The sequence below is a fragment of the Aquarana catesbeiana genome, linkage group LG09, assembly GCF_042186555.1.
Source record: "Aquarana catesbeiana isolate 2022-GZ linkage group LG09, ASM4218655v1, whole genome shotgun sequence".
Taxonomy (NCBI): Eukaryota; Metazoa; Chordata; class Amphibia; order Anura; family Ranidae; genus Aquarana; species Aquarana catesbeiana.
The window spans coordinates 239,363,194-239,388,079 of record NC_133332.1 but is presented as its reverse complement, the minus strand read 5'-3'; the positions used below and the strand labels follow the sequence as shown (position 1 = coordinate 239,388,079).

Here is a 24,886-nt window from a genome sequence, read left to right as displayed (position 1 = left end):
CACTGGCTGAACGTTTCTGGGAGTGTTAACCACTTGACAACTGGGCACTTAAACCCCCTTCCTAACCAGACCAATTTTCAGCTTTTGGTGCTCTCACATTTTGAATGACAATTACTCAGTCATGCAACATTGTATCTTTATGAAATTTTTGTCCTTTTTTTCACACAAATAGAGCTTTCTTTTGGTGGTATTTAATCACTGCTGGGTTCTTTATTTTTTGCGCCGTAAAAGAAAGAAAGACCGAAAAATCTGTAAAAAAATACATTTTTCTTCATTTCTGTTATAATATTTTGCAAATTAGTAATTTTTCTTCATATATTTTGGCCAAAATTTATACCGCTACATATCTTTGGTAAAAATAACCCAAATCGGTGGATATTATTTGGTCTTTTTGAAAGTTATAGAGTCCAAAATCTATGGTGCGAATATCTGAAAATTGATCACACCTGAAGTACTGACGGCCTAGCTCATTTCTTGAGACCCTAACATGCCAGAAAAGTACAAATACCCCCCAAATGACCCCTTTTTGGAAAGAAGACATTCCAAGGTATTTAGAAAGATGCATGGTGAGTTTTTTGAAGTTGTCATTTTTTCCCACAATTCTTTGAAAATCAAGGTTTTTTTTTTACTTTTTTTTTTTCCACAAAATTGTCATATTAGCAGGGTATTTCTCACAGACCGCATATGCATACCACAAATTACACCACAAAACACATTCTGCTATTACTCCCGAGTATGGTGATACCACATGTGTGAGACTTTTACACAGCTTGGCCACATACAGAGGCCCAACATGCAGGGGAGCACCTTCAGGCGTTCTGGAGCACCCAGGCCAATTCTGACATTTCTCTCCTACATGTAAAAATCATAATTTATTAGCTAGAAAATTACTTAGAACCCCAAAACATTATATATGTTTTTTAGCAAAGACCCTAGAGAATACAATGGCGGTCGTTGCAACTTTTTATCTCGCACGGTATTTGCGCAGCAATTTTTTTAACGCGTTTTTTTTTGGAAAAAAAACTGTTTTGTGCTTGACAAAAACCAAAAAATTAAAGTTAGCCCAATGTTTTTGCATAATGTGAAAGATGAAGTTACGCCGAGTAAATAGATACCCAACATGTCACCCTTCAAAATTGCACGCGCTTGTGGAATGGCGCCAAACTTTGCTACTCAAAAATCCCCATAGGCGACGCTTTAAAATTTCTTACTGGTTACATGTTTTGAGTTACAGAGGAGGTCTAGGGCCAAAATTATTGCTCTCGCTCTACCGATCGCAGCGATACCTCACATGTGTGGTTTGAACACCGTTTTCATATGTGGGCGGGACTTACGTATGCGTTCGCTTCTGCATGCGAGCACACAGGGACAGGGGCGCTTTAAAAATTTTTTTTTTTTTTTTTTTTTGTTCATTTTACTTTATTTATTTTAGTTTGATGCTTTTTTCCCAAAAAAAAAAAAAATTGACCACTTTTATTCCTATTACAAGGAATATAAACATCCTTGTAATAGGAATATGGCATGACAGGTCCTCTTTACAGTGAGATATGGGGTCAATAAGACCCCACATCTCACCTCTAGGCTGGGAAGCCTGAAATAAAAAAAAAAAAAAAAAAAAAAAGATCCTGGCTTCGATCGTAGCGGTGAGTTGGTAGAAGCACCGCAAGGCGGCGGGAAGGGGGGACATCCCCTCTCGCCTCCCGTAAGAACGATCAAGCAGTGGAACAGCTGCTATGATCATTCTTATGATGTAGGGAATCGCCGGCTGAAAAAGCTGATATCTGAATGATGCCTGTAGCTGCAACCATCATTCAGATATCTCCGCACAAAGTCAAGGACGTTGTATGACGGCCGGCGGGCGGGAAGTGGTTAAAACGCTTTTTTTTTTTTTTTTTTAACACAAAGTTGTCCATTTATACAATATTTCTACCACATAACATGTACATACCAAAAATGACACCCCAAAATAGATTCTCCTGCTCCTCCTGAGTATGGCGATACCACATGTGTGAGACTTCCACAGCCTGGCCACATACAGAGGGCGAGTACGGCGGGGGCATGGCAGAGTACGGCGGGGGCATGGCAGAGTATTGCACAGCATTGCAGAGTATGGTGGGGGCATTGCAGAGTATTGCACAGCATTGCAGAGTATTGTGGGGGTATTGCAAAGTATTGCACAGCATTGCAGAGTATTGTGGGGGCATTGCAGAGTATTGCACAGCATTGCAGAGTATTGTGGGGGTATTGCAGAGTATTGTGAGGGTATTGCAGAGTATTGTGAGGGTATTGCACAGCATTAGTAGTGAGGGATGGCTGAGCATGGATGGATGGATGTCTCTGTGCAGCGCTGTGGGCACTACACATACAGCCCACAGCGCTGCAGACATCCATCCATCTCCCTCCCCGCTCACTGTGTACCGATCGGTACACAGGAGGGGAGGAGAGGAACCGGCGTCAGATGACGCCGGTCTGTTTACATGTGATCGCGCCGTCATTTGACGGCTCGATCACATGGTAAACGGCCGCGATCAGCAGCCATTTACCGGGATCCGTGATGCGCCGGGTCCCCTGGACCCGGCGGTCACGGATGTGTTCGGGTGCGTGCCCCAGGGGGCGCGCGAGAGGGGAATTCTGGGAGGACGTCATAGTACGTCCTCCCAGAGTTATCCAACCGCCCTGCAGCCGTCATTCGGCTATGGGCCGGTTGGTAACTGGTTAAATAAGAAAAGGCTCGGAACACATTTTCTCCTGAATATATCTTTATGTGTCTCTATGTAATGGAGTTGTTATGACTTAAACACAAGCTACTATTTAACAAAAGTTTGACACAATGTTTCACTCTTTTAGAAGTATTAAATAGGCACAAGAGGCAGCACATTAACCAATAGATAATTCAAGCGCATCACTTTATTTATTTATCTTAACTAATTGTGGGGTGTCACTAATTGATTGCAGCTGTATTACCTTCTATTTATTTATTTTTCACTATTGGATTTTTTTCACTATTGTATTATTTCTAAAAAAATCTTTAGTCCACTTCAGCGCTTTAGGAATTTTATAATTTCCTTTTTTATCTTGGCTGTGTGCTTACAGTCATTGTCCTGTTAGAGGATAAACCTTCGCCCCAGTCTGAGGTCCAGGTCTCAGGAGCAGGTTTTCGTCAAGGATATCTCTGTACATTGCTGCATTCATCTATCCCTCGATCCTGACTAGTCTCCCAATTCCTGCCACTACCATGGTTTACTGTAGGGATGGTATTGGCCAAGTGATGAGCGGTGCCTGGTTTCCTCCAGACATGACGCTTGCCATTCAGACCAAAGAGCTCAATTTTTGTTTCATCAGACCAGAGAATTTTGTTTCTCATAGTCTGAGAGTCCTTCAGGTGCCTTTTGGCAAACTCCAGGTGGACTGTCATGTGCATTTCACTGAGGAGTGGCTTCCGTCTGGCCACTCTTCCATACAGTGTGCGCGACCCGCCTATCAAACCAAATGTTCTTTCAGAACACGATAGGATTTTATAAGTGCAAAAAAAAAAATTATATGTTCTCTTAATGGAGTTAGTAATAAAAAAAAAAAAAGACTACTCAATTTAGCTCTCATAGTACAGCCCAGGTCATTCAAACTTGAACTTTCATTACATGTTCCACTCCTAATGTGGTATATCTTATCTTCCCCTGCGGATTCCAGCAAATTGGACGTACCATATGTACATTACAGGTTAGGCTCAATGAGCATATTGGTAACACAACATTAAGAGAGGTTTCAAAGTCCATCCGGTTTCCAGACATTATCTGGAAGTTCATGATAAAATTCGGTACCAGTTTTCTCAGATTTAATAAGCTGGAAAAACTGCATTGGAGGGGAAGATCAAGGGGATGCAAAATCTCTAAACTTAAAATGAGTTGGATCTATAAAGGTTAAAGGTTTCAGACCATTGGGTCTAAACGCTAATGTAGAAGTGAACACTTGTATTGATCACGTTTGAATTATCAGAATAGCTCATTCAATCTTATCTAGTCATATACTGATTTTTATCTGTATTGGTAATATTACCTTAGTCTTTGGTTGTAGAGGTTATTTTCTTCTTGTTTTTAAATTCTCTTTTTGCCTTTTTTCTGTTCTTGTAATTTGAAGGTTATGTAAACTTTGTAACCAGTTTGTTAGTTGCAAGTCTTACCATTCACTTGTTTTGAATATATTTTTGGTCAATACCCAAGATATCCTCCAGAGGTCCTTGATGTCCTCCATTTGATTTAGGCCGCTTTGAAAGCTAATAATTTCACCATTTGTTTTTATCAATTTTATAAACATTTTTATTAATATATAGTTTGATTTCCCCCTTGAGGTTATTTTTCAATAATAACTACATATGTTTTGATTTGGCGAATAAGCACCAAGTTTTACATGTGAAAGTGGGGTTGAACAGAGGATGGAAAATAGGAAGGAGGCTTGAAGTTGAGCATTATGGATGCCGCATGATAGCGAGGCCTGGTTTCTTCAGGTTCTATTTATAGCGATGGCTCAGTGCATAGCCCGTGCCCCAGGAAGGCGTCACGTGTGACAAAACATGTTGGGCGGTGCTACGCGTTGACGACATCGCGCCCCACATGATCCCAGAGATTTGGGTGTTCCGCTTTGCCGGCGATTGATTTTATACATGTGCATACAGTTTTTTTTTTTTTACTTTGGAAAAAGACATTTTTTTTTTTTTTTAAAGAAAGCCAAACAAACAAAAAACTACTTTAATAGTATTACACTATTGGAGCTTCTTTCTTTGTATGATCATTCTCTGCTCCTGGATGGTTGGGATGTCCCACTGTGAGGGGAGATTACAGTGAAGGATCCATCTACTATCTCATCGCTTGATTTTTGCTACCCCGCAGAGGTCAGTCTGCTTGCCCGTTTGACCAGCCTAGAGATAGGTGGTCCCAACTATCTGGTAAGAGTCCTTGACTACCATGTGTGGTGTACCACAGAAAACTCTGCATCAAGTCATTTGGTGGTGGATATTTGCATTTGAATTTTCATCATATTTAAAAAGGACTCATTTCACATTCATATTTCAAAGTTTTTTTTTTTTTTACTATTTGTTTGTCCTTTTCTGCACAATGCACTTTATGTTTCACCTAATTAGTGTGTCGTGGCACTATTAGTACTTATTCATATCTATTGAGTAGCACGATTTTATTTTTATTTATTTTTGCTCTACGGTTTATATCTCCTAGTTAATCGCTGCAGTCTTCATTTCACATTGTAACACATTATATAATTTAGCGTGGTATACACTCTCTTTTTATGTCCTCTGTTCTAGAGGGTACACCTCTCTTCACAGAGAAATGCTGGAGCTCTGTCAGAGTGATCAGCAGGTTCTTTGCCCTTCTCTTTGGCCCTTCTCCCTCGATCACCCAGTTTGGCCAGGCGGCCCGCCATAGGAAGAGTCCTGGTAGTTCCAAACGTCTTCCATTTACGTATGATGGAGGCCACTATGCTCATTGGGATCTTCTATGCTGCAGACATTTTTCTGTACCCATCCCCAGATCTGTGCCTCGAAACAATCCTGTTTCCGAGGTCTACAGACATTTTTTTTTTACTTCGCAGCTTGGTTTGTGCTCTGACATGCACTGGTAACTGTGGGACCTTATATAGACAGGTGTGTGCCTTTCCAAATCATGTCCAATCACCTGACTTTACCACAGGTGGACTCCAATCAAGTTGTAAAAACATCTCAAGGACGATCATTAGAAACAGGATGCACCAGAGATAAATTTTGAATCTCATGGCAAAGGCTGTGAAAACTTGTGTACATGTGATTTTTAATATATGTACAAAGATTTCAAAACAAAACTTCTTTCATGTCATTATGGGGTATTCTTTGTAGAATCTTGAGGAAAATAATTAATTAAATCCATTTTGGAATAAGGCTGTAACATAAGATGTGGAAAAAGTGAAGCGCTGTGAATACTTTCCGAATTTCCGCACAATGAAGCACCTCTTTCTTTTAAAACACACTATCTTATTCTGCGAGGGGTCTTGCTGGACGGGGGAGATTGTTCCCGATTGCCGCCTTGGAAATTTGAATTACCTGACGTGGAGGGAAGTCCGTCTCTATTCAAAGACCAGCTGTTCCTGACATGGAGGGGAATTTGTTCAGGCTCGTATGATCTGTGGTGGGGATCCATCAATTCTGGTAAGCAGCCCCCCCCCTTTTTTCCTATTGTTACACTGACTCAGAAGATCCAGAGAAGATTCATTGAAGACATTGTGAGGAATTACACCTCCGGTTTTTGATACTATCAATTTCCATATGAACTATATACTTTTATTCACATACTAATTTTGTTCCAATTTGGGTAGCGCACTGAACTTTTTCTTTATATAATACTTCCGAATGCACTGTAAAAAGCGATCATGTGGCTCTGAAGCTACCAAGATCACTTTTAGGCCTTATGCACACCGGGCATTTTTACAGCTGATTTTAGCAGCTTCAGACTTTTTTTTCAGCTTAAAAACGCCTCTCCGTGTTATTCTATGGCCTCGTGCACACACAGGCTTTTAGGAGCTGTAAGTGGCATAGGCATTTTTAAGCTGCAAAAAAAAAAAAAAATCCCAGGACCAGCATGTTCTGAGGCATAGTGTTAGAGCTGTAAAAACGCCTGCCGCTGTTAAAAGCTGCTTAACGCTGGATAAAGCTGCATTGAAGCTTGTCAAGCGTCTCTCATGCCTCTATTCAAAAATTAAGGTTTCCCTATGGGAGCCCATTGATTTGAATAGAAGTCGTACCAGAAGTCAGATCATGGTGATCCAACTTGCGGTGCGGTTTGTGTGCCAAGGATCTTTAAGGGGAACCCCCACATCCATACCAGACCCTTTTCTGAGCATGCAGCCTGGCAGGCCAGGAAAGGGGGGGCAGGCGTGAGCGGGGCCCCCCCATAGCAGGCCACATGCCCCTCAACATGGGGGGGGGGGGAAGCTGCACCCTCCCACCCCAAAGCACCTTGTCTCCATGTTGATGAGGACAAGGGCCTCTCTCTAACAGCCCTGGCCGGTGGTTGTCAGGGTCTGCGGGCGGAGGGGCTTATTGGAATCTGGAAGCCCACCCTTTAACAAGGGGGCCCCCAGATCCCCCACCCTATGAGAATGAGTAAGGGGTACATTGTACCCATACACCCAAAAAAGTGTCAAGAATGAAAACACTACTCATGTTTTTAAAAGTATTTTATTAAGGCTGCTCTGGTGTCTCCTGATTTCTTCTCCCTCCAGCGATGTCTTCAAGGTCCTGTTTTTCTCCCTCCGCTGCTGATGTCTTCTACCCCCTCTGCTGAGTCTCCTCCCTTCGATGTTGTCTTGAGGCGCTCACCCGGTGTAATGCTAGGGCTGCCGTGTGCTATTACTTATATAGACATGGGGCGGGGCCATACGGTGACATCATCCAGAGGCCCTGCCCCCTTGTGACATCACCGTCCGATGCATGATGGGGCACTGAAGTGACAAGGGGGCAGGGCCTCCGCATGATGTCACCAGATGTCCCCGCCCCATGTCTATATAAGTAACAGCACATGGCGGCCCTAGCATTACACCAGGAGAGCGCATCGAGACATTGGAGGAAGAACAGAGGGAGAAGACAGTGGAGAGAGGAGACCCAGTCGAGGGAGAAGAACTGGACGATGAAGACATTGCTGGAGGGAGAAGAAATCGGAAGAGACGCCGGAGCTGCCTTAATAAAAACACTTTAAAAACCTGTGTAAGATTTTCATTCTTGACACTTTTTGGGTGAATGGGTAGGAGTAAAACATAACCCATACTCAGTCACATAGGGTGGGGGGCCGGAATCTGGCCGCCCCTCCCCCCTTGTTAAAGGGGGCTTCCAGATTACGATAAGCCCCCCCCGCAGACCCCAACAACCAGTGGCCAGGGTTGTCAGGAAGAGGTCCTTGTCCCCATCAACATGTTGAGGGCATGTGTGGCCTGGTATGGTCCAGGAGGCGCGCCCCCCCCCCCCCCTTTCCTGACCTGCATGCTCGGATAAGGGTCCGGTATGGATCTCAAGGTGGGGGGTTCCCCTTAAAATGTATACCAGACCGAAGGGTCTGATATTGTCTTGGGGGGAACCCCTCGCCAGTTTCTCTTCATTTTGCCGAGGGGTTCCACTTCAAGATCCTCAGCACACAAGCCGCGCCGCAAGTCAGATCATCATGATCCAACTTCTGGTGCGACTTCTACTGAAATCAATGGGATTCCATAGGGAACCACTGATTTTGAATAGAGGCAGGGAAACGCTGCTAAAAGTTAGTGTGGCTAAACATGCATTAACGCTAATGAAAAAAGCTACTAAAAGCACATTTTTACAGCCACTTTTTCCTGGCGTTGGTAGTGGCTTTGCAACTCGTTTTTTTCTAACGCCCCGTGTGCATGAGGCCTTACACAAATGCTCAGAGCCTGCTGAGCAACACAAGAACAAAGCTCACAGCTGCTACTGCAGCCATGGGTTTGTTTCAATTCCTTCAGATTTTAGATGTACTAGATATGTTCAAAATGCTGACCTAGCTAACCCAAAAGGATCCTGCTCATGCAGATGAGGAGAAGACTTACTCTTGAGATTTGCCAAAGAGTAAGGCTATAGGTAAAGGGTCTTGCCTATGGACCAAGCCATCTGTTAGGATAGGCCATATGAACAAGAAGCACAATCCTCCTGAGGTAAAAACTTCCTTCAGTAAAACTTCTTATTATGGAACAGAAAGATTCTCCGCTAAAGGTGCATATGATATGCTTACCAGATAGTAGAATCTTACAGGCATGGATTCCATACACTCAGGGTCCCCACTGCTCCGATCCTCTGGTTGACATCACTGATTCCCCACCGGTGACTCTCCACAGCACACATGGAAATCCAATGCAATATGATAAGAGACAAGGGGGAAAAAAAAGGCATCTAAGAGCGGTCCGTATAATCCAACTTCGTTGGAAGGAGAGAGTGCCAGCACCTGCCTAACGAAGTTGGATTATACGGACCGCTCTTAGATGCCTTTTTTCTCCTTGTCTCCTATCATATTGCATTGGATTTCCATGTGTGGAGTGTGCTGTGGAGAATCACCGGTGGGGAATCAGTGATGTCAACCAGAGGATCGGAGCAGTGGGGACCCTGAGTGTATGGAATCCATGCCTGTAAGATTCTACTATCTGGTAAGCATATCATATGCACCTTTAGCAGAGAAGCTTTCTGTTCCATAATAAGAAGAAGTTTTACTGAAGGAAGTTTTTAACTCAGGAGGATTGTGCTTCTTGTTCATATGGACTATCATTTCCAGTACATATCATATAGTTTTATAATATTTGCGCTGCACTTAATTTAGTTTTTAAATATGATTTATGGGCTTGGTGTTAACCCTAAGTGTTCAGCTTGCATTTTTCTCTAAATCTTTCTTGTGTGTTTGCGTTGATTGTTCCCAATTTTGGTAATCTGTTAGGATAGAACTATGATTTAAGGCCATGCGTTTGGTCCAGACAGCAATCATCTAGTGGACCACCATAGAAATACAGGTTGCATGACAGGGTCCAAGGTAAAGAACACGGGATTATCCTTGAGGCGGGCTGTAGGGATCTTAAGTTAAATGGTAGGCTCTACCAAAGAAACTGCTACATTTGTAGGAAATTTTATTCATAAGGATATTGTTGAGCAAAGCTCCTGGTGAAGCCAGTCCCCATACAAGAGAGGCTGCACCACGGAGTGGACCAGAAAAGTCTTTGCTAGTTTAAAGTGATATTAAGACTTTTTTTAAACAAACATGTTATACTTACCTGCTCTGTGCAGTGGTTTTGCACAGAGCAGCCCAGATCCTCTTTTTGGGTCCCCCGCCAGCGCTCCTGGCCCCCTCCCTCCTGCCAAGTATCCCCACAGCAAGCAGCTTGTAATGGGGGCACTCAAGCAGGCTCACACCCGAGTCGCTGCACTGCATACCCATACATACACACACACACACGCGACTCGACTCTGCTCCCTCTTTCCCCTCACTGGCTGTGACTGAAAGCAGCAGAAGCCAATGAGGGGAGAGAGTTCCTGGAGAGCCGGGGCTCTCATGCACATTACTGGATCGTGATGGGGCTCAGATAAGTATGGGGGGGGGGGCTGCTGCTGCACACAGAAGGTTTTTTACCTTTATGCATAAAATTCATGAAGGTAAAAACCCTTGAGCTTTTAGAATCACTAAGTATTTTCAGGGACTTTATGCTTCACACCTTGGAATGAGTGTACAACGCAAGCATTGTTATGCTTGGAATAAATCTCAGCTACAAGAACATCACACTAATCTAATATCCCAGAAGGGGAGCATCAGCCTCACTGCCACTTCCTTAGGCAACATGTGTGGCTCAAGGACAAAATCAAAGACCAATCTAGGAGGGGAGGTAGAAGGGGAAGGGCTGTGACCCTTGCTACCTATGGCTTTGCTACAGCCAGAAACTGTGTCCACGATGGCTGACATTAAGGCAGAAAACTCCTCTTTGGAGAGAGAAAGAAAAAAAAAAAAAAAAAAAAAAAAAAAAAAGGGGGGGGGGGGGGAGCTAATGTGGTAGATGGCCCAGCAGAATAACTAGAGGATAGCAGGGAGTAGAGATTGGGGGCAACCATCCAAGTAAAGCCTCTTTCACATGACTGATTCCGATCAGGTCCACATGTCAGTTTTCAAGGCAGACCTGATCGGATGGTCCATTCACCCCTGTGGACTGGCATATAAACAGACTTGTGTCCATTTACACCCACATACCTCAGATCCAGTCCCCTAAAAACAAACAGGAGGGAATCCCTTCTCTATGTAGGCAGATCAAGGTGGTCGGGTGTAAACAGACAGGCTGATAAACACACACAGTCTCCCCCAACCACTCAAATCGAGGTGAATGGGGGAATCCTCCCTGCTGTGCCATTCAAGGGGTGTCAATCATTAAATCAACTCCTCTTGAATGGGAATGGCCATAGATGAATCAAACTTTGGCCAGTTCCTGCTAAACAGGTCGAATTTCAATCCATCTATCGCAAGCATTCACACTGATCAGTTTTTGCATTACAAAAAGCATGACCATTAAATCCTATGGAACTTTTTTTTACACCAGTCAGTTCCATTTTTAAAACTACTTTCACACTGGGGCGGGGAGGCATTAGCGGTAAAGCACCGCTAGTTTTAGCGGCACTTTACTGTAGTTTTAGCAGCACTTTTTGTCCGCTAGCCGGGCGCTTTTAACCCCCGCTACCAGCCAAAAAAGGGTTAAAAGCACCACTGCTGAAGCACTTTGCAGGTGCTTCGGCAGCGCTGGCCATTGACTTGGCAGGGGCGTTTTAGGAGCGGTGTACTCACCGCAAAGCCCCAAAAATGCTGCTTGCAGGACTCTTTTCTGTCAGCGCACCGTTCCAGTATGAAAGCACTCAGGCTCTCACACTGGGGCTGCAGGGGAGGCGTTTCTCAGGCGCTATTTTTAGCCCAAAAGCGCCTGGAAAACATCTCAGTTTTAAAGTAGCCTAAAAGTCTGATACAAACAAGGTTCTAATGAAGAGAGGGGTATTTTCCTCAAAATGTGTAGGCCGGTGAGGTCTAGATGGCTGCTTCCCAATATTGGGACAGCCGATTTGGAAGCATGGATTGCGTTTCACTCTGTTAAGCTTGCGATATACAGCCGTTTATAAATCTTTTTATTGACATTATAAAAATAAGATACAAAGGAATGTAGACTTTCATCTTTATCCCAAAATGTTCCCATTAGGTTTGCTAAGAAGTTGCTTGCCAAGAAGTTGGTGCGCTATAGTCTCACGGCTACTGGATGTTTAGTGGCCCTCCACTGGAAAAGACATTTTACCCACCACTGTTGAGTTTTATGCCAGGATTAAGGATGTAGAACTTATGGAGTCTCTTACAGCACGCCTCTCTGACAAGCTGAAGTCAGAGTGGTATAGGAACCATGGCACCTGCGGGAGGACCCCCGTGAGGTCCTTAGAGTAAGTGTGTGTGTCATATATATTTTATTTATTTTAAGAGACGATGGTCAGCTCTCTAGTAATAACCAGCTCAGCTGTTATTACCAGCAGCAGGAGGGGGACTCCTCCCCCCCCCACCCCTCTCCGGCCTCTCCCATTCCACCGGGAGACCTGAGCGACCAGCTGGCTGGAGACCTGAACAAACCTGGAAATCGGCTTCGATAGGGCCTCAGATGTAGCAACCTCACTTCCGGTTTACGTGGGAGCCAATGGCGCTAGTATTTAAAAAAAGCCAATCTTGGCGTTTTGAATACTTTCAAGTGCAGAGGCGGGGTTTGGGGTCTTATAGACCCACGATCCCTCAATAATAATATATATAAAAAAAATAAATAAAAAGGGGGGGGTTGGGGGGAGTACCTGTCACAAGGGATGTTTACATTTATTACTGTCAAAAACAAAGTGATCAAAAGATTTATTTTTTTAACCACTTCCCGCCCTATAGCGGATTGACGTCCGGGAAGTGGTTCTGTTATCCTGACTGGACGTCATATGACGTCCAGCAGGATAACATGCCGCAGCGCGCCCCCGGGGGCGCGCTTCGCAGCGATCGGTGGAGCGGTGTGTCAGTCTGACACACCGATCTTGGTAAAAAGCCTCCGGCGGAGGCTCTTTACCACGTGATCAGCCGTGTCCAATCACGGCTGATCACGCTGTCAATAGGAAGAGCCGTTGATCGGCTCTTCCTCACTCGCGTCTGACAGACGCAAGTAGAGGAGAGCCGATCGGCGGCTCTCCTGGCAGGGGGGGGTCTGCGCTGATTGTTTATCAGCGCAGCCCCCCCCCGCAGATCACCACACTGGACCACCAGGGATCGCCACTAGGACCACCAGGGAAGGGGCAACATGTGGATGGCCAGGTATGTACCTCATGGCCATCCACATGTGCCCAGTGTGCCAAATCTGTGCCCACAAATGGGCACTGATTGGCACAATTATGCTGCAGTGATGCCCAGCAATGCCACCCTTAGGGGCATCACTGCAAACAAGTAATGCCATCAGTGCCACCCATCAGTGTCCATTCATGCCACCTGTCAGTGCCCATCTGTGCCAACTATCAGTGCCACCTACGAGTGCCCATCCGTGCCACCTACGAGTGCCCATCCGTGCCACCTACGAGTGCCGCCATATCAGTGCCCCTCAGTGCCGCCATATCAGTGCCCCTCAGTGCCGCCATATCAGTGCCCATCATTGAAGAAGAAAACGAACTTATTTACAAAAAGTTTTAACAGAAACAAAGAAAAACTTGTTTTTTTTCAAAATTTTCGGTCTTTTTTTATTTGTTGCGCAAAAAATAAAAACCGCAAAGGTGATCAAATACCACCAAAAGAAAGCTCTATTTGTGGGAACAAAATGATAAAAAATTTGTTTGGGTACAGTGTAGCATGACCGCGCAATTGTCATTCAAATTGCGACAGCGCTGAAAGCTGAAAATTGGGCTGGGCGGGAAGGTGTCTAAGTGCCTGGTATTGAAGTGGTTAAAGCACCCCACACCTCCGTGCTCGTGTGCCAAAGCAAATGCATACGCAAGTCGCACCCGCATATATAAACAGTGTTCAAACCACACAAGGTATTGCCATGATCGTTAGAGAAGGAGAGCAATAATTCTAGCCAAGACCTCCTCCGTAACTCTAAACTGATAACCGTTAAATTTTTAAAGCACCGCCTATGGAGATTTTTTTTTTTTTTTTTTTTTTTTTTTAAATGTACCATAGTTTGTCACCTATCCACGAGTGTGTACAATTTTAAAGCATGACATGTTCAGTGTCTATTCACTCAGCATAACATCATCTTTCACATTATAGAAATTGGGCTAACTTTACGGTTTTTTATATATATATATATATATATATATATATATATATATATATATATATATATATATATATATATACACACACACATATACACACACATACACATACATACATACACACACACACACACACATACGTAGGTTCTAAGTAATTTTTAAGCAAAAGATACTGATTTTAACTTGTAAGAAACAAAAATGGCAGAAAAAGGCCTGGTCTTCAGATGGTTAAAGCCGCACCTCCCCACAGAAATGCATTGAAAATATATCAATAACACCCCCGCTGTTACGTTTTGAGCCACTTCCCCCCCCCCCCCCCCCCCCCCCCCCCTTTCTTTGAAGATGCTGACTGATGTAAGGCAACCAAAGAACAAAGCAAAAAAAAAAAAAAAAAAAATTTATTTTTTGCAACAGAGCAGCGCTAAAGCAGCCGGAATCCTATGCCCACGTAGGGCCGTTTACCCTTGCCATGATGCGAGGGCAGACGCTGCTCCCCAATCTGCCATCCACGCAGGTGCATTCAAGGACATGTCAGATTAGGAGAAGTGTCTGTCCAGCCACTGAACCCCAAACAACATCAATTGGGCCGCCTGAATGGGACACCTGTGCCCCACCCTCCACAGACATACACTTTAGTACGCCCCGTGTGAAGCGTGTGTGTGTGTGTGTGTGTGTGTGTGTAACTTTGCACATTATGTCTCCCTGATGTGCTGGGGAAATCATTTCCATTTCCAATCCCCTCCTGGAGCTCTGGATTCCTTGCCTGGAACATGGCTGAGATCAGCACCAGGGAAAGGGGAGTCCTGGATGACCCAGGAATACAAACAGCTGCTTTTCTTCCAGCACAGCAATGCCCAGACCCCACACTGAGGACTATGGGAGCACAAGGTTTACTCTGAGGGCCCCCTTTATAAGCACCCCCCTGGTCTCCAGTAAAAGGGTGACAACCCCACCACCCTCCTGGGAGATGTGCCTTGTCCTGTCACAGGTGACCCCACACCATGGAGACCCTGCAGACCAGGAACTGAGGGTGAGGATTAGAAGCCTCAGTCCTTCACACGCCCCTCTCCCTGGAGGTCCCCCCTGAAACCAGCCGCCACCTCCCCTCCTTCCTCTCCCTCACAGCACCCCAAACACCACACCTTGCTCCCCGGGACACTCACCACGGACAGCGTTTAAATTCTCCGCCATGTTGCGCGGGACAGTCTCTGCGCCCCCGGTTGCAGTCTTTATTCTGATTGGCCCCTGAGCCCCGGCGCGGGCAGCATGGCCGGCCTCCGATTGGCCGCGGCCGGCGTGACGTCGCCAAAGAGGCGGGTACGTGAAAATGCGCGCCATTTCATTAGGCTCGGCAAACAGGCGGGAAAAGCGCTTGCGTCCGCCTCAAGGTTGTTGGCAGCCGCAAGAAGCCGAGAGCAAAGTGTCTCCACCCCTGGCGGCCATTTTCGTTAAGCCTTAACATTTAGCGTTGCGGATAGTGGGCTACAGTACGATGGCGGCTATGCAAAATACTGGGTACATGTTGTTAAAAAGTGATTGTATTGTATAAGACTCTAGGAGCCAGGAGAACTTTTATACTAGCGTTATATGTTAAATGTCTGGCCAGACGTAGAAGGGTGTATCGCTGGTGGGCATCTCTCATTATGACAGCTGGTCGTGCTTTGTGTTAGCACTGACAGCCCACTGATTCCCCACCTATAGCCTCTACCCTCAGTGTATTCTTCATGAAAGGGCTGTCAGGGGGCTACCACAGCACTCTTCATTCATACATTTGTGTTACGTCTAAATGACCAAAAAACATTTTTCCAATAAAACGTTTCCATTTGTTAAAGCAGAACTAAGCTGTAACAGAGCACCATAAACTGAAAGCACCGTTTCATTCATTTGTGTTATTCAAAGCAAACCCACCAATCCATCCATGTCTCCGTGCTTTTTGAGAAAAAACACCCTCTTAGCATTTCTGACCACAGCAATCATGAGTGATGCATCTTGAGCAGATAATTCATGGTGCATTTACTTCCTGCAATCCACCTTCCCCTAGCTCAGGCAGGCAGGAGTGTGTGCTTAGCAGAGAAAAAACTCTTCCCCTCCTCCAGATAAATGAAAAAAATGTCCATGAAGACTCCCAGGATGTATGACATCATTTTGGTCTAGGTCAGAAACCAGGAAGCAACTGAAGAAATGTAAAAGAAAACATCCAAACAAGTAAACGCAGTATAACATACCTTCCTATCTATCTACTGTTAGCAGCATAAAGATTTAGGCTGGGTTCGCACTACTGCAACTTGGATGTGGGTTTTCTGCATCCAATTCACATGTTAGGAGATTGTGATTGGCTCTCTGTGGAGCCGGTTCACACATCTCCTGGGCAGCTCTGGTGCAAATTGCACAAGAGTCCTGTGCGTCTTCTGGTTCATTTCCAAATTCAGCCCAAAAAAATCGGACCTGAAACGGTGAACAGCACTTTGGGGCAGTGTGAACCTAACCTGAAAATAATGAAAGGCATAGTTCACCTTTACCAAAAAACTGCCTTTGCAGAAAGGGACATCTGTAGCCCTTGCTATAAGTGTAGGCCATTCCTCTCACCTTGACTGGAATACTTCCAGGACGTTGCTAAGTGAGGCCTAGTCATCACTTCTCACCTCCGCCATCACAGGAGTGAGCGCTTTCTCTTATTCAAACCACCTCACTAAGGCCCCATACACATTATAAATCCTCGTACACAATATACGATTGTTGGCCAACCAAGCGTCTGATTTTTGTCTTAAGGGCATGTGCCAGGATCTTGTATTGCATACTAACGGTACACGGACGACAACACAAAAGTAGTGACGTACTAGATGTACTACAAGACTATAAAGAGGGAGTTAATTTCTCAAGCTCCACCCTTTGGGCTCTTTCTGCTAATTTCGTGTTAGTAGAAGTTTGGTGAGCGTTGATTCGCGCTTTTCAGTTCGTGCTTTTCAGTTAGTTTCTGAACTCGTCAACCAGCCATGTTGCATATTCGGAGGAGAAAACATGTTATTATTGGGCTAGGAGTTATTGCTTTGACCCAAGTCCAGTCCAGGAACAGGAGAAGGAGGAGTTCTTGGACCAAAAACTTGCTTAATCGTGACCAATTATGTCATATGCCATTGCTGCGGGAGCTCCAGGAGAATAATCCGGATGATTTTCGGAATTATCTCCAGATGACGGACCCCTGCTTTCACCAACTCTTGGCATTGGTGATATATATTAAGAAGCAGGATACATGCATTAGGCTTTCCATCACTCCAGAGCAAAGGCTCATAGCCACCTCGCAGTACTTGGAGACGGGGAGAAGTATCCAGAACCTCAAGTTTACCACTGGGATCTCCCCCTAGGGCTCTGGGAGTCATTATTCCAGAAACCTGCTCAGCCATTATTCAAGTCATGCAGAAGGACTATATTAGGGTAAGTTTTTACCTTTATTTTGGCCACTTGCTCCAATAGTGCAAATGTACCTTAATTGCTTCATGAGGTGACAATATCTTCTTCACCTAACTATTATGGTGTGCTGTGGGTCTGCTACACACACACAATGTTTTTGTTCTTAATGGATCTAATGCATGAAGTTCAAAAACATTATGTCTTTACAACTCCTTTATTTTTTTGAGGCCTAAAAATTTCAGGAGTTGTCCACATTTAAGAGCACAATGTCACTGTAACTACAACAACTTACGAAATACACTGGTATAGAGCAATGAAATAATAAGCCACACATTGTTTAGTAAAAAACATTTTACTCAAAGCTCATTCACATGTGTGTTTTAAGGTTTTAAAACAAACCAACATCTTGGTGTATAACATGTATGTTTTGCATTATTTCTCCTTTTTTTGTGGCTAAACAGGCATGTTCTAAAACATTAGATACACATCCCAAACTCAGTAACTTACAAAGTTCGAGTCAAGTAAAGTGAAGGCCAAACGAGACATTAGTATCCCAAGACTGTGTGGATGTTGCCTTCCTCAGATGTGGTGATCTCACCCTTCTAAAAGCCAAAATTTGAAGCCATGTACACGTAGAGGCATAACAATTAAATGTCCCTTATGATCCCATGCCTAAAATGTATTTAGTTACAAACATCAATTTTTCTAAACACACACAACACACAGTGTGTCAACATGTGCTATCTCCCATCACAGGGTATTCATGGATGCGTTTCCGAGGTGCAACCCCTTCCTCTGAGCAACTTTAGTTATGAGGAAGGGGTTGCACCCCCAAAACGCGTCCAATGATACCCTGTGATGGGAGATAGCACATGTTGACACACTGTATGTTTTGGGGTTTTTGAAAAATAGATGTATGGAACTACACACATTTTAGGTATGGGATCATGGGGGAAATAAGAATGTTAAGGCCCAATTTGGGGGCACCTTCAAATTTGGGGTTTTAGATTCTAAAAAACACAAAAACATTACAATTCACATTAGTTAGGGCAGTGTTTCCCAACTCTCCTCCTCAAGATGCAAACCCAGGTCATGTTTTTCATGATTTCTTGAATTTGGCACAGGTGATGTTGTCATTTTCACTGTTAGTAATTTGCACAGTCATTTTTAGACTAAGGAAAATCTAGAAAACAGGACCTGGTGGTGCACCTAGAGGATTGGAGTGTAGAAACACTGGGTTCTGTCACTAAACTTTCACATTAAAAAGTCATAAAAACATGGTAATTATTAAAAGGGCAAACAGGAGCCAACAAGTGAAACAATAAACTTCAGACCAGGCAAGAGGAAATTAAAATTTGGCAAGCATGTCCACAAAATCTCTTATTCTTCGCTGTAAAGCAGTGGTAGGCTCCTTGATTTGCTCCAGGTCCTTCAAACAATGCAACATATCTGCACTCATTCTGCCAACAGTACATCGTGGAAGATCATGACCTAGTAAGAAGAGTAAAAAGTATTAAGGGAACGATGGTCAAGTGGCTGAGGCACTACATAGTGAGTTATGGCCAAGTTACTAGTCAAATTCAGGAAATACTTACCTACCCAATCTATTGTTGCTTGCAACCTGCTTGCCCTTCAGACACCTACACTACTAGGAATGTACACACTGAAACTACTCTATAATCTTGGCCCTGGTGCCTGGGTCTTCCAAATTCGGGTACCTAGCAACACTGCCAGCTCCTTCCACCTCTTCCTTCTCCATGCTTATATTAAGGCACTACATACTTTGGTAATGTGTGGAGTGGGTGTTTGGTTTGGACATCCAAACACTTGACGTGTATGCACATTTGAAGCAAGATTCCAAGAAAACTTACTTGTGCAAACAAAAGGCTCCCGAATACTTTCTTCCTCTTCTGGTTCGCTTTGGCCCTCACTGTGACTCACATCTGGGGATTTGACGACCACAATTGCAATGTCTGTACTGGGTCCAGGAGTTAGATCCCATGGCTCCAAAGAAACACCCTGGGTGAGCTGACCACACTCACTTTCCTCTAAAAAGAGACAATACACCATTCATTAAGCCACCCCAAGTCACATCTGTTTCTAGCATCCATTTTGCTACATTAGTTGACCAACCTTGCACTTGGTCTGATGTCAATGTTTGCTACTGACTAGCGGACTCCACCATGCTGCACTCTGTTTTTTTTTTACTGTGAAAAATGCATAGAAAAGGAAAGGTGATGGCATTTTCCAGAGGGCAAACACTTGGCAAGTGCCAACATTGAAAAAGTCCTGCAGTTGCCCCCCACCCCTCTTGTCTCCTGTGGAATACGGGATATATGATGACCATCCTAGAAGGCGTGACTCTGTGTGACTGGGAGCCCTGGGGCCTCTCCTCTACCCATGTCTACACTGGCAAGGCTGCATTAATGGGCACTGATGAGCCAGGCAGCAACCAGAAAGTGTTCTTTACCCCTTAAGTTCTGCCCTAAGCCCATGGCCTTTGGCCCACCTAGAAACACCCCTGTCGGTGGCTAAATGAGTGTGTTTGAAGTTGGCACTTACTTTTTTGGGGGGGAAGATGGCCTTGTTGCCTCCCCTGTTGGGGCCCGAGCCAGAGTAGCCTCCCTTCGTCCCTTGCAGTGGCTTGGCTGGAGCCTCCTTTTTTGGTGCCTCCCTGTTAAAAAAGAAAAAAACAATAAATTCCAAAAAAAAAAGGAATATCCAAAAACATAACCAAATAAGAATGTTCATATATGCTTTATATTTACCTTCATCTTTGGAATCCCAAGTCATACAAAGATTTAAGTAAAGCTTGTATAGAATTCTCTAGATCTACTTGTTTAAAGAACATATACAGACAGCTAATTTCCACATATACATATAGTTTAGATACAAATATTGCTAACTTTCTTTTATGAGCTGATGTACGTACTCCATCTGGTCTTGTTCATGGTGTTTGAGATCAGACCATCATTTTCGGATTTGGTCCTTTGATCGTTCCACCAAAAATTTGCACTGCAAAACAGCGATCACCTTCTCCAAAATGAGGTCCTTTCGGCTGTTGGGCCTTTCGTAATTGCGTAGCTTGCAGTCGTAATCGTGCTTCTCTAGGATGTGCACCATCTCACCCTTGCTCATGCGGTTTGCTTTGTACCTCCTATGAGCTCCACCACCACTGTAATCTGCCATGTTGTCCCTCCCGAATGTTCCGCCATCTGTGTCGCATGCAGAAGAGAGATGGTCACGCCCCAGCGTCATGATGCAATGAGTGTGGAGTTTTACGCATGTGCAGTGTATATAAAGCCAGAACGCCCGGTCGATGGAACGGCCATCTTGGAGTGAAGGATGAACGATCGCCAACGCAAGAAAAGAGGCATAAAACTAAGGTACAATTGGAAATTGGGGCATCAGTGGGTAGTGGCCTATACTGCTTAGATTGAGGCCTATATTAGGACCAGCTTATGGGTTAAGCCAGACATTATGGTTTGTCTTGTGTTCTGTCTTGCAGGTATCATTTATCATGAAGGACAAATTTACTTCCCCTGAATTTCTACCCCAATTCATTGACTTATACTGGGAGCTGCCCTGTCTCTGGAAGGTCAAGAGTAGAGACTACTGCAATAAAATATTGAGGAAGGCAGCTTTGGAGAAAATGGTCGAGTTGGTCAAACCAGTGTACCCCAGGGCAGAAATCAACTATGTAAAGCGAAAAATTGCTAACCTGAGGACTACATTTAAAAGGAAGCTGAACAAGGTCCTGGAATCTGAGAGATCTGGAGCAGTAGCAGATGACCTATGTGTCCCCAGGCTGTGGTATTACCACAGCCTGCGGTTTTTGACTGACCAGACAGAACCCAGGCCATCGCTGTCTACACTGCCTTCGACATCTGCTGAGGCCACAGCTCCTGAGGTCCGCACAGGTCCTGATGCACAGGATGAAGATGTGGAGGATCCCAGCTTGACCCAGGTATAGCATTGTTGAACATATTTGTATCCAAAAATACAATGATGAAAACTAGACATTATTGGTAAAATATTTCTGCCTTAACAAAGTGGTTTCCATATCAATAGACAGTAGTGATCAAAAAGTATTTGAACAAGAATGAAAAATGCTGTGGTCAGAATGATAGTCTTTTCTATTTCTCCACATTCAATTTGCAACAGTGAGGAGATCAAAACTGTGTGTGACTGATGACCAAACCCTAAAAAAGATTCTAATTATGTCTCATTTTCATACACAGGAAAGTGTTAGTCTGGAGGAGCTAGCGGCCAGCAGCCAGACGGAGTCTCAGTTCCCTCTTTTACGCCCTCCTGCTGCTAAAAGGGCCAGGAAGAGCAGGAATCTGGAGGAGGCCACAGCTTCCTTCCACAGCCAGGCCACTACTGCACTCTGTACAGACCCAGATGAGGCTGAGGCATTTGGGTGTGTGACTGCCAATAAATTAAGGCAGATGGCCGGTGAGCAAAGGAACAGGTGTGCGGAACTCATCCTGCAGCTCCTCAACAAGGGGGTGAGGGGCCAAATTTCTGAAAGCACACACATTTTGGAGTTTGTGGCCCCACTCCCACAGCCAGCCCACACACCACAGCCACCCCACCCACCACAGCAGCATGGCAGTCAGTGTCAATACCAGCCACAAGACCCCCAACAAGGCCACTGGACTGGGGATTTTCACCCCTTCACCAGTTACTAATTTTTTTTTTTTAATAATAATTGTATTTGTTATATTTTCTATAATTTGTATGCATAGAATGCACTTTTTGGTTAAGTTCTTTGTATTTAGATGACAGATAGCATCTCTAATTTAATTTGTTTTATTTTTTTTCTGCACAATAAAAAGAATTTGTAGAATAATACTTGGCTATGTGTTTTACTTCAAATGACAGTTTGGGAGTAGGCAGTTACATTTTAAAAAATACAACGTACAGTGGAACCTTGGATTATGAGCATAATCTGTTCCAGGAGAATGCTTGTAATCCAAAGCACTCGCATATCCGTTTCCCCATTTCCGAATATCGTTTCCCCATTGAAGTCAATGGAAACGAAGATAATTTGTTCTGCATTGACTTCTATTGCATGCAATACCGCATGTGGCCAGAGGTGGGGGGGCGCCGGAGAGCCTTGGAAATACTCGGGGACAGCTCGACTGAACTCGGAAAGGCTCGTAAACACTCGGGAACTGAGAGTTTCCGTGTATTTCCGAAACCGTTCCGAGTGTCACCGGTACCCCTGCACCTCTGGGCAAATGCGGTACCCCATTAGCTTGAATACTGCTCATTTTGCGAGACAACACTTGCAAACCGAGAATTTTATAAAGTTGCTCTTCTTTCAAAACGCTCGTTAACCGCGTTACTCGTTAACCAAGGTTCCACTGTAAAATTAACAAGGGACACCAAGATAGTTGTATCTTTGATCTTAAAAACTACAGGATAATGGTGTTGCGGTAACTTGCCCAACAAAACAAACAACAAGCATTATAATAATATTCTTGATATCACTAGAAAGCAAAAGCTTTTTAAAATACATTTGCCATAACTCCATCAGTATCACCAGTAAAGCAGCTTCATTATTATCCCATTAAAGAAGAAGAGAATGTGCACTGCATTTCGACAATTCATAATTTGCCACGTCACGAATGTTAATTCTCCATTACGAAAGCTAGTTTACAAGACCAACCGCTTCCAGCTCGTTCCTTGCTTCAGATCATGCGTGTTTTGTACGTTCGACTTTTGTATGACGGTCTTGTGTACTGACCATACGAAAATCAGACAACAGACTAGCCTGCCATCCAACATTTGTTAGCCGAAAGTTGGACAACAATTGTCAAAAGGAGTGTACTAAGGGTAAGATTTTAGGACAACAGTCTGTCAATTGACAATCCCCTGCCAACAATCGCATTGTGTGTACGAGGCATTCGATTTTCTGCTGATTTTTGTCTTCAGATTTACCAAAACTATATAATATGCGGTCAAACCTTAATGCCGCGTACACACGGTCGGACTTTTCAGCTACAAAAGTCCGACAGCCCGTCCGACAGACTTTCGACTGACTTTTGGCAGACTTTCAACAGATTTTCTAACGACCGGACTTGCCTACACACGATCACACCAAAGTCCAACGGATTCGTACGTGATGACGAACACCGGACTAAAATAAGGAAGTTGATAGTCAGTAGACAATAGCTGCCCTAACGTCGGTTTTTGTCCGTCGGACTAGCATACAGACGAGCGGATTTCTGGGTCCGGCGTAGTTACGACGTAAAGATTTGAAGCATGTTCCAAATCTAAAGTCCGTCAGATTTGCGACTGGAAAAGTCCGCTGAAGGTCCGGTGAAGCCCACACACGATCGGATTGTCCGCAGGATTTGGTCCGTCGGCGTCCGTTGGACAAGTCCGGTCAAAAAGTTCGACCGTGTGTACGCGGCATAAGAGTTTCAATTTGTATGCAATCAGGCAGGCCCTTGCACTACATGTTTTGGTAAATCTGAAGACGAAAATCTAATACTGTGTATTTCTCTCCCCTGATGCAATAGCCCATTCCTGTGATAGCGAAGGTGAACAGTAACAGCTGGGAGTCTCTTAGCAAAATCCTGGAAGTTTGGCCTACACCTATATCGAGGGCATTATTCAATCTTTATCAATGCTACACAGTTTGTTTTTATCTACAGGCACCACTTATCTGCATAGGCATTTTATTTTGGTAAAGGTGAACTAATTCTTTAGGCTCGGTTGACACTTGTGCGATGTGGGAACCAGCGCGATTCCAGTGCGGGTTCCGGCATCGCACCTGAATCGCCGGCGGTTCACATTGCCCTTGCAAACCGCTTAGGGTTGCCACCTCATCCCTTTAAACCTGAATACATATTAATTATACAGGTTATGTGGCTGATTAAGGTGGTAATTAAACTCACTTGATGCCTTATCTGCATTAAATTAGCCCCAGAACCTGTGTCATTCATATGTGTTCGGGTTTAAATGGATGAGGTGGCAACCCTAGCTGCAGGTATCAATACAAAGGTAATGACACCCCCAGATCGATTCGCAGATTGCAGTGCGAACTGTGAAATGGTGCAAGAATCGGATCGCAGGGTCCTGCACCATTTTGGTGCGAATGCAATGCGAATTCAGCCATACAAACTATATGGCTGAATTTGCATCGCACAGACATCGCATGCGATCTGCACAGCAATGTGTTGCGAATCACATGCGATGTCTGGCATTGCACAAGTGTGAACCGAGCCTTAAAGTGGTTGTATACCCGCTGTCTTTTTTTTTTTCTACACCTGCAAGGGAAAAGACATAATGAGCTAGTATGCACCGCATACTAGCTCATTATGAGGTACTTACCTTAGAACGAGGCGCCGGCATCTCACCTGGTCCACGCCGAGGGAGCTAACATCTCCCCTCGGCGTGTCTTCTGGGTATCGGGGCTCCGGCGCTGTGAGTGGCCGGAGCCGCGATGTCGTCACTGCCGCGCATGCGCGCGGGAGACTTCTGCCAGGCAAGCGCCGGAGTTTGCTGGGCTGTCAGCCGAGAATCCCCTGTGCGCATGCGCCGCTGCAGTCAGCGGCTCATTGCGAGGGGAATATCTCCTAAACCTTACAGGTTTAGGAGATATTTTTTTTACCTACAGGTAAGCCTTATTATAAC

At 44.5% G+C, this 24,886-nt stretch overlaps 1 protein-coding gene across 1 annotated transcript in view; it reads right to left on the bottom strand.

The window, feature by feature from the left end:
• Positions 1 to 15,136, bottom strand: part of SUV39H1 (SUV39H1 histone lysine methyltransferase) — a 49,605-nt gene extending 34,469 nt beyond the window's left edge. The window contains exon 1 of the mRNA XM_073600006.1: positions 14,992 to 15,136. Within this exon, the coding sequence (XP_073456107.1) occupies positions 14,992 to 15,019 (28 nt within the window). The 5' untranslated portion in view covers positions 15,020 to 15,136. The remainder of the gene's footprint in view (positions 1 to 14,991) is intronic.
• Between the last annotated feature and the right edge of the window lie 9,750 nt (positions 15,137 to 24,886).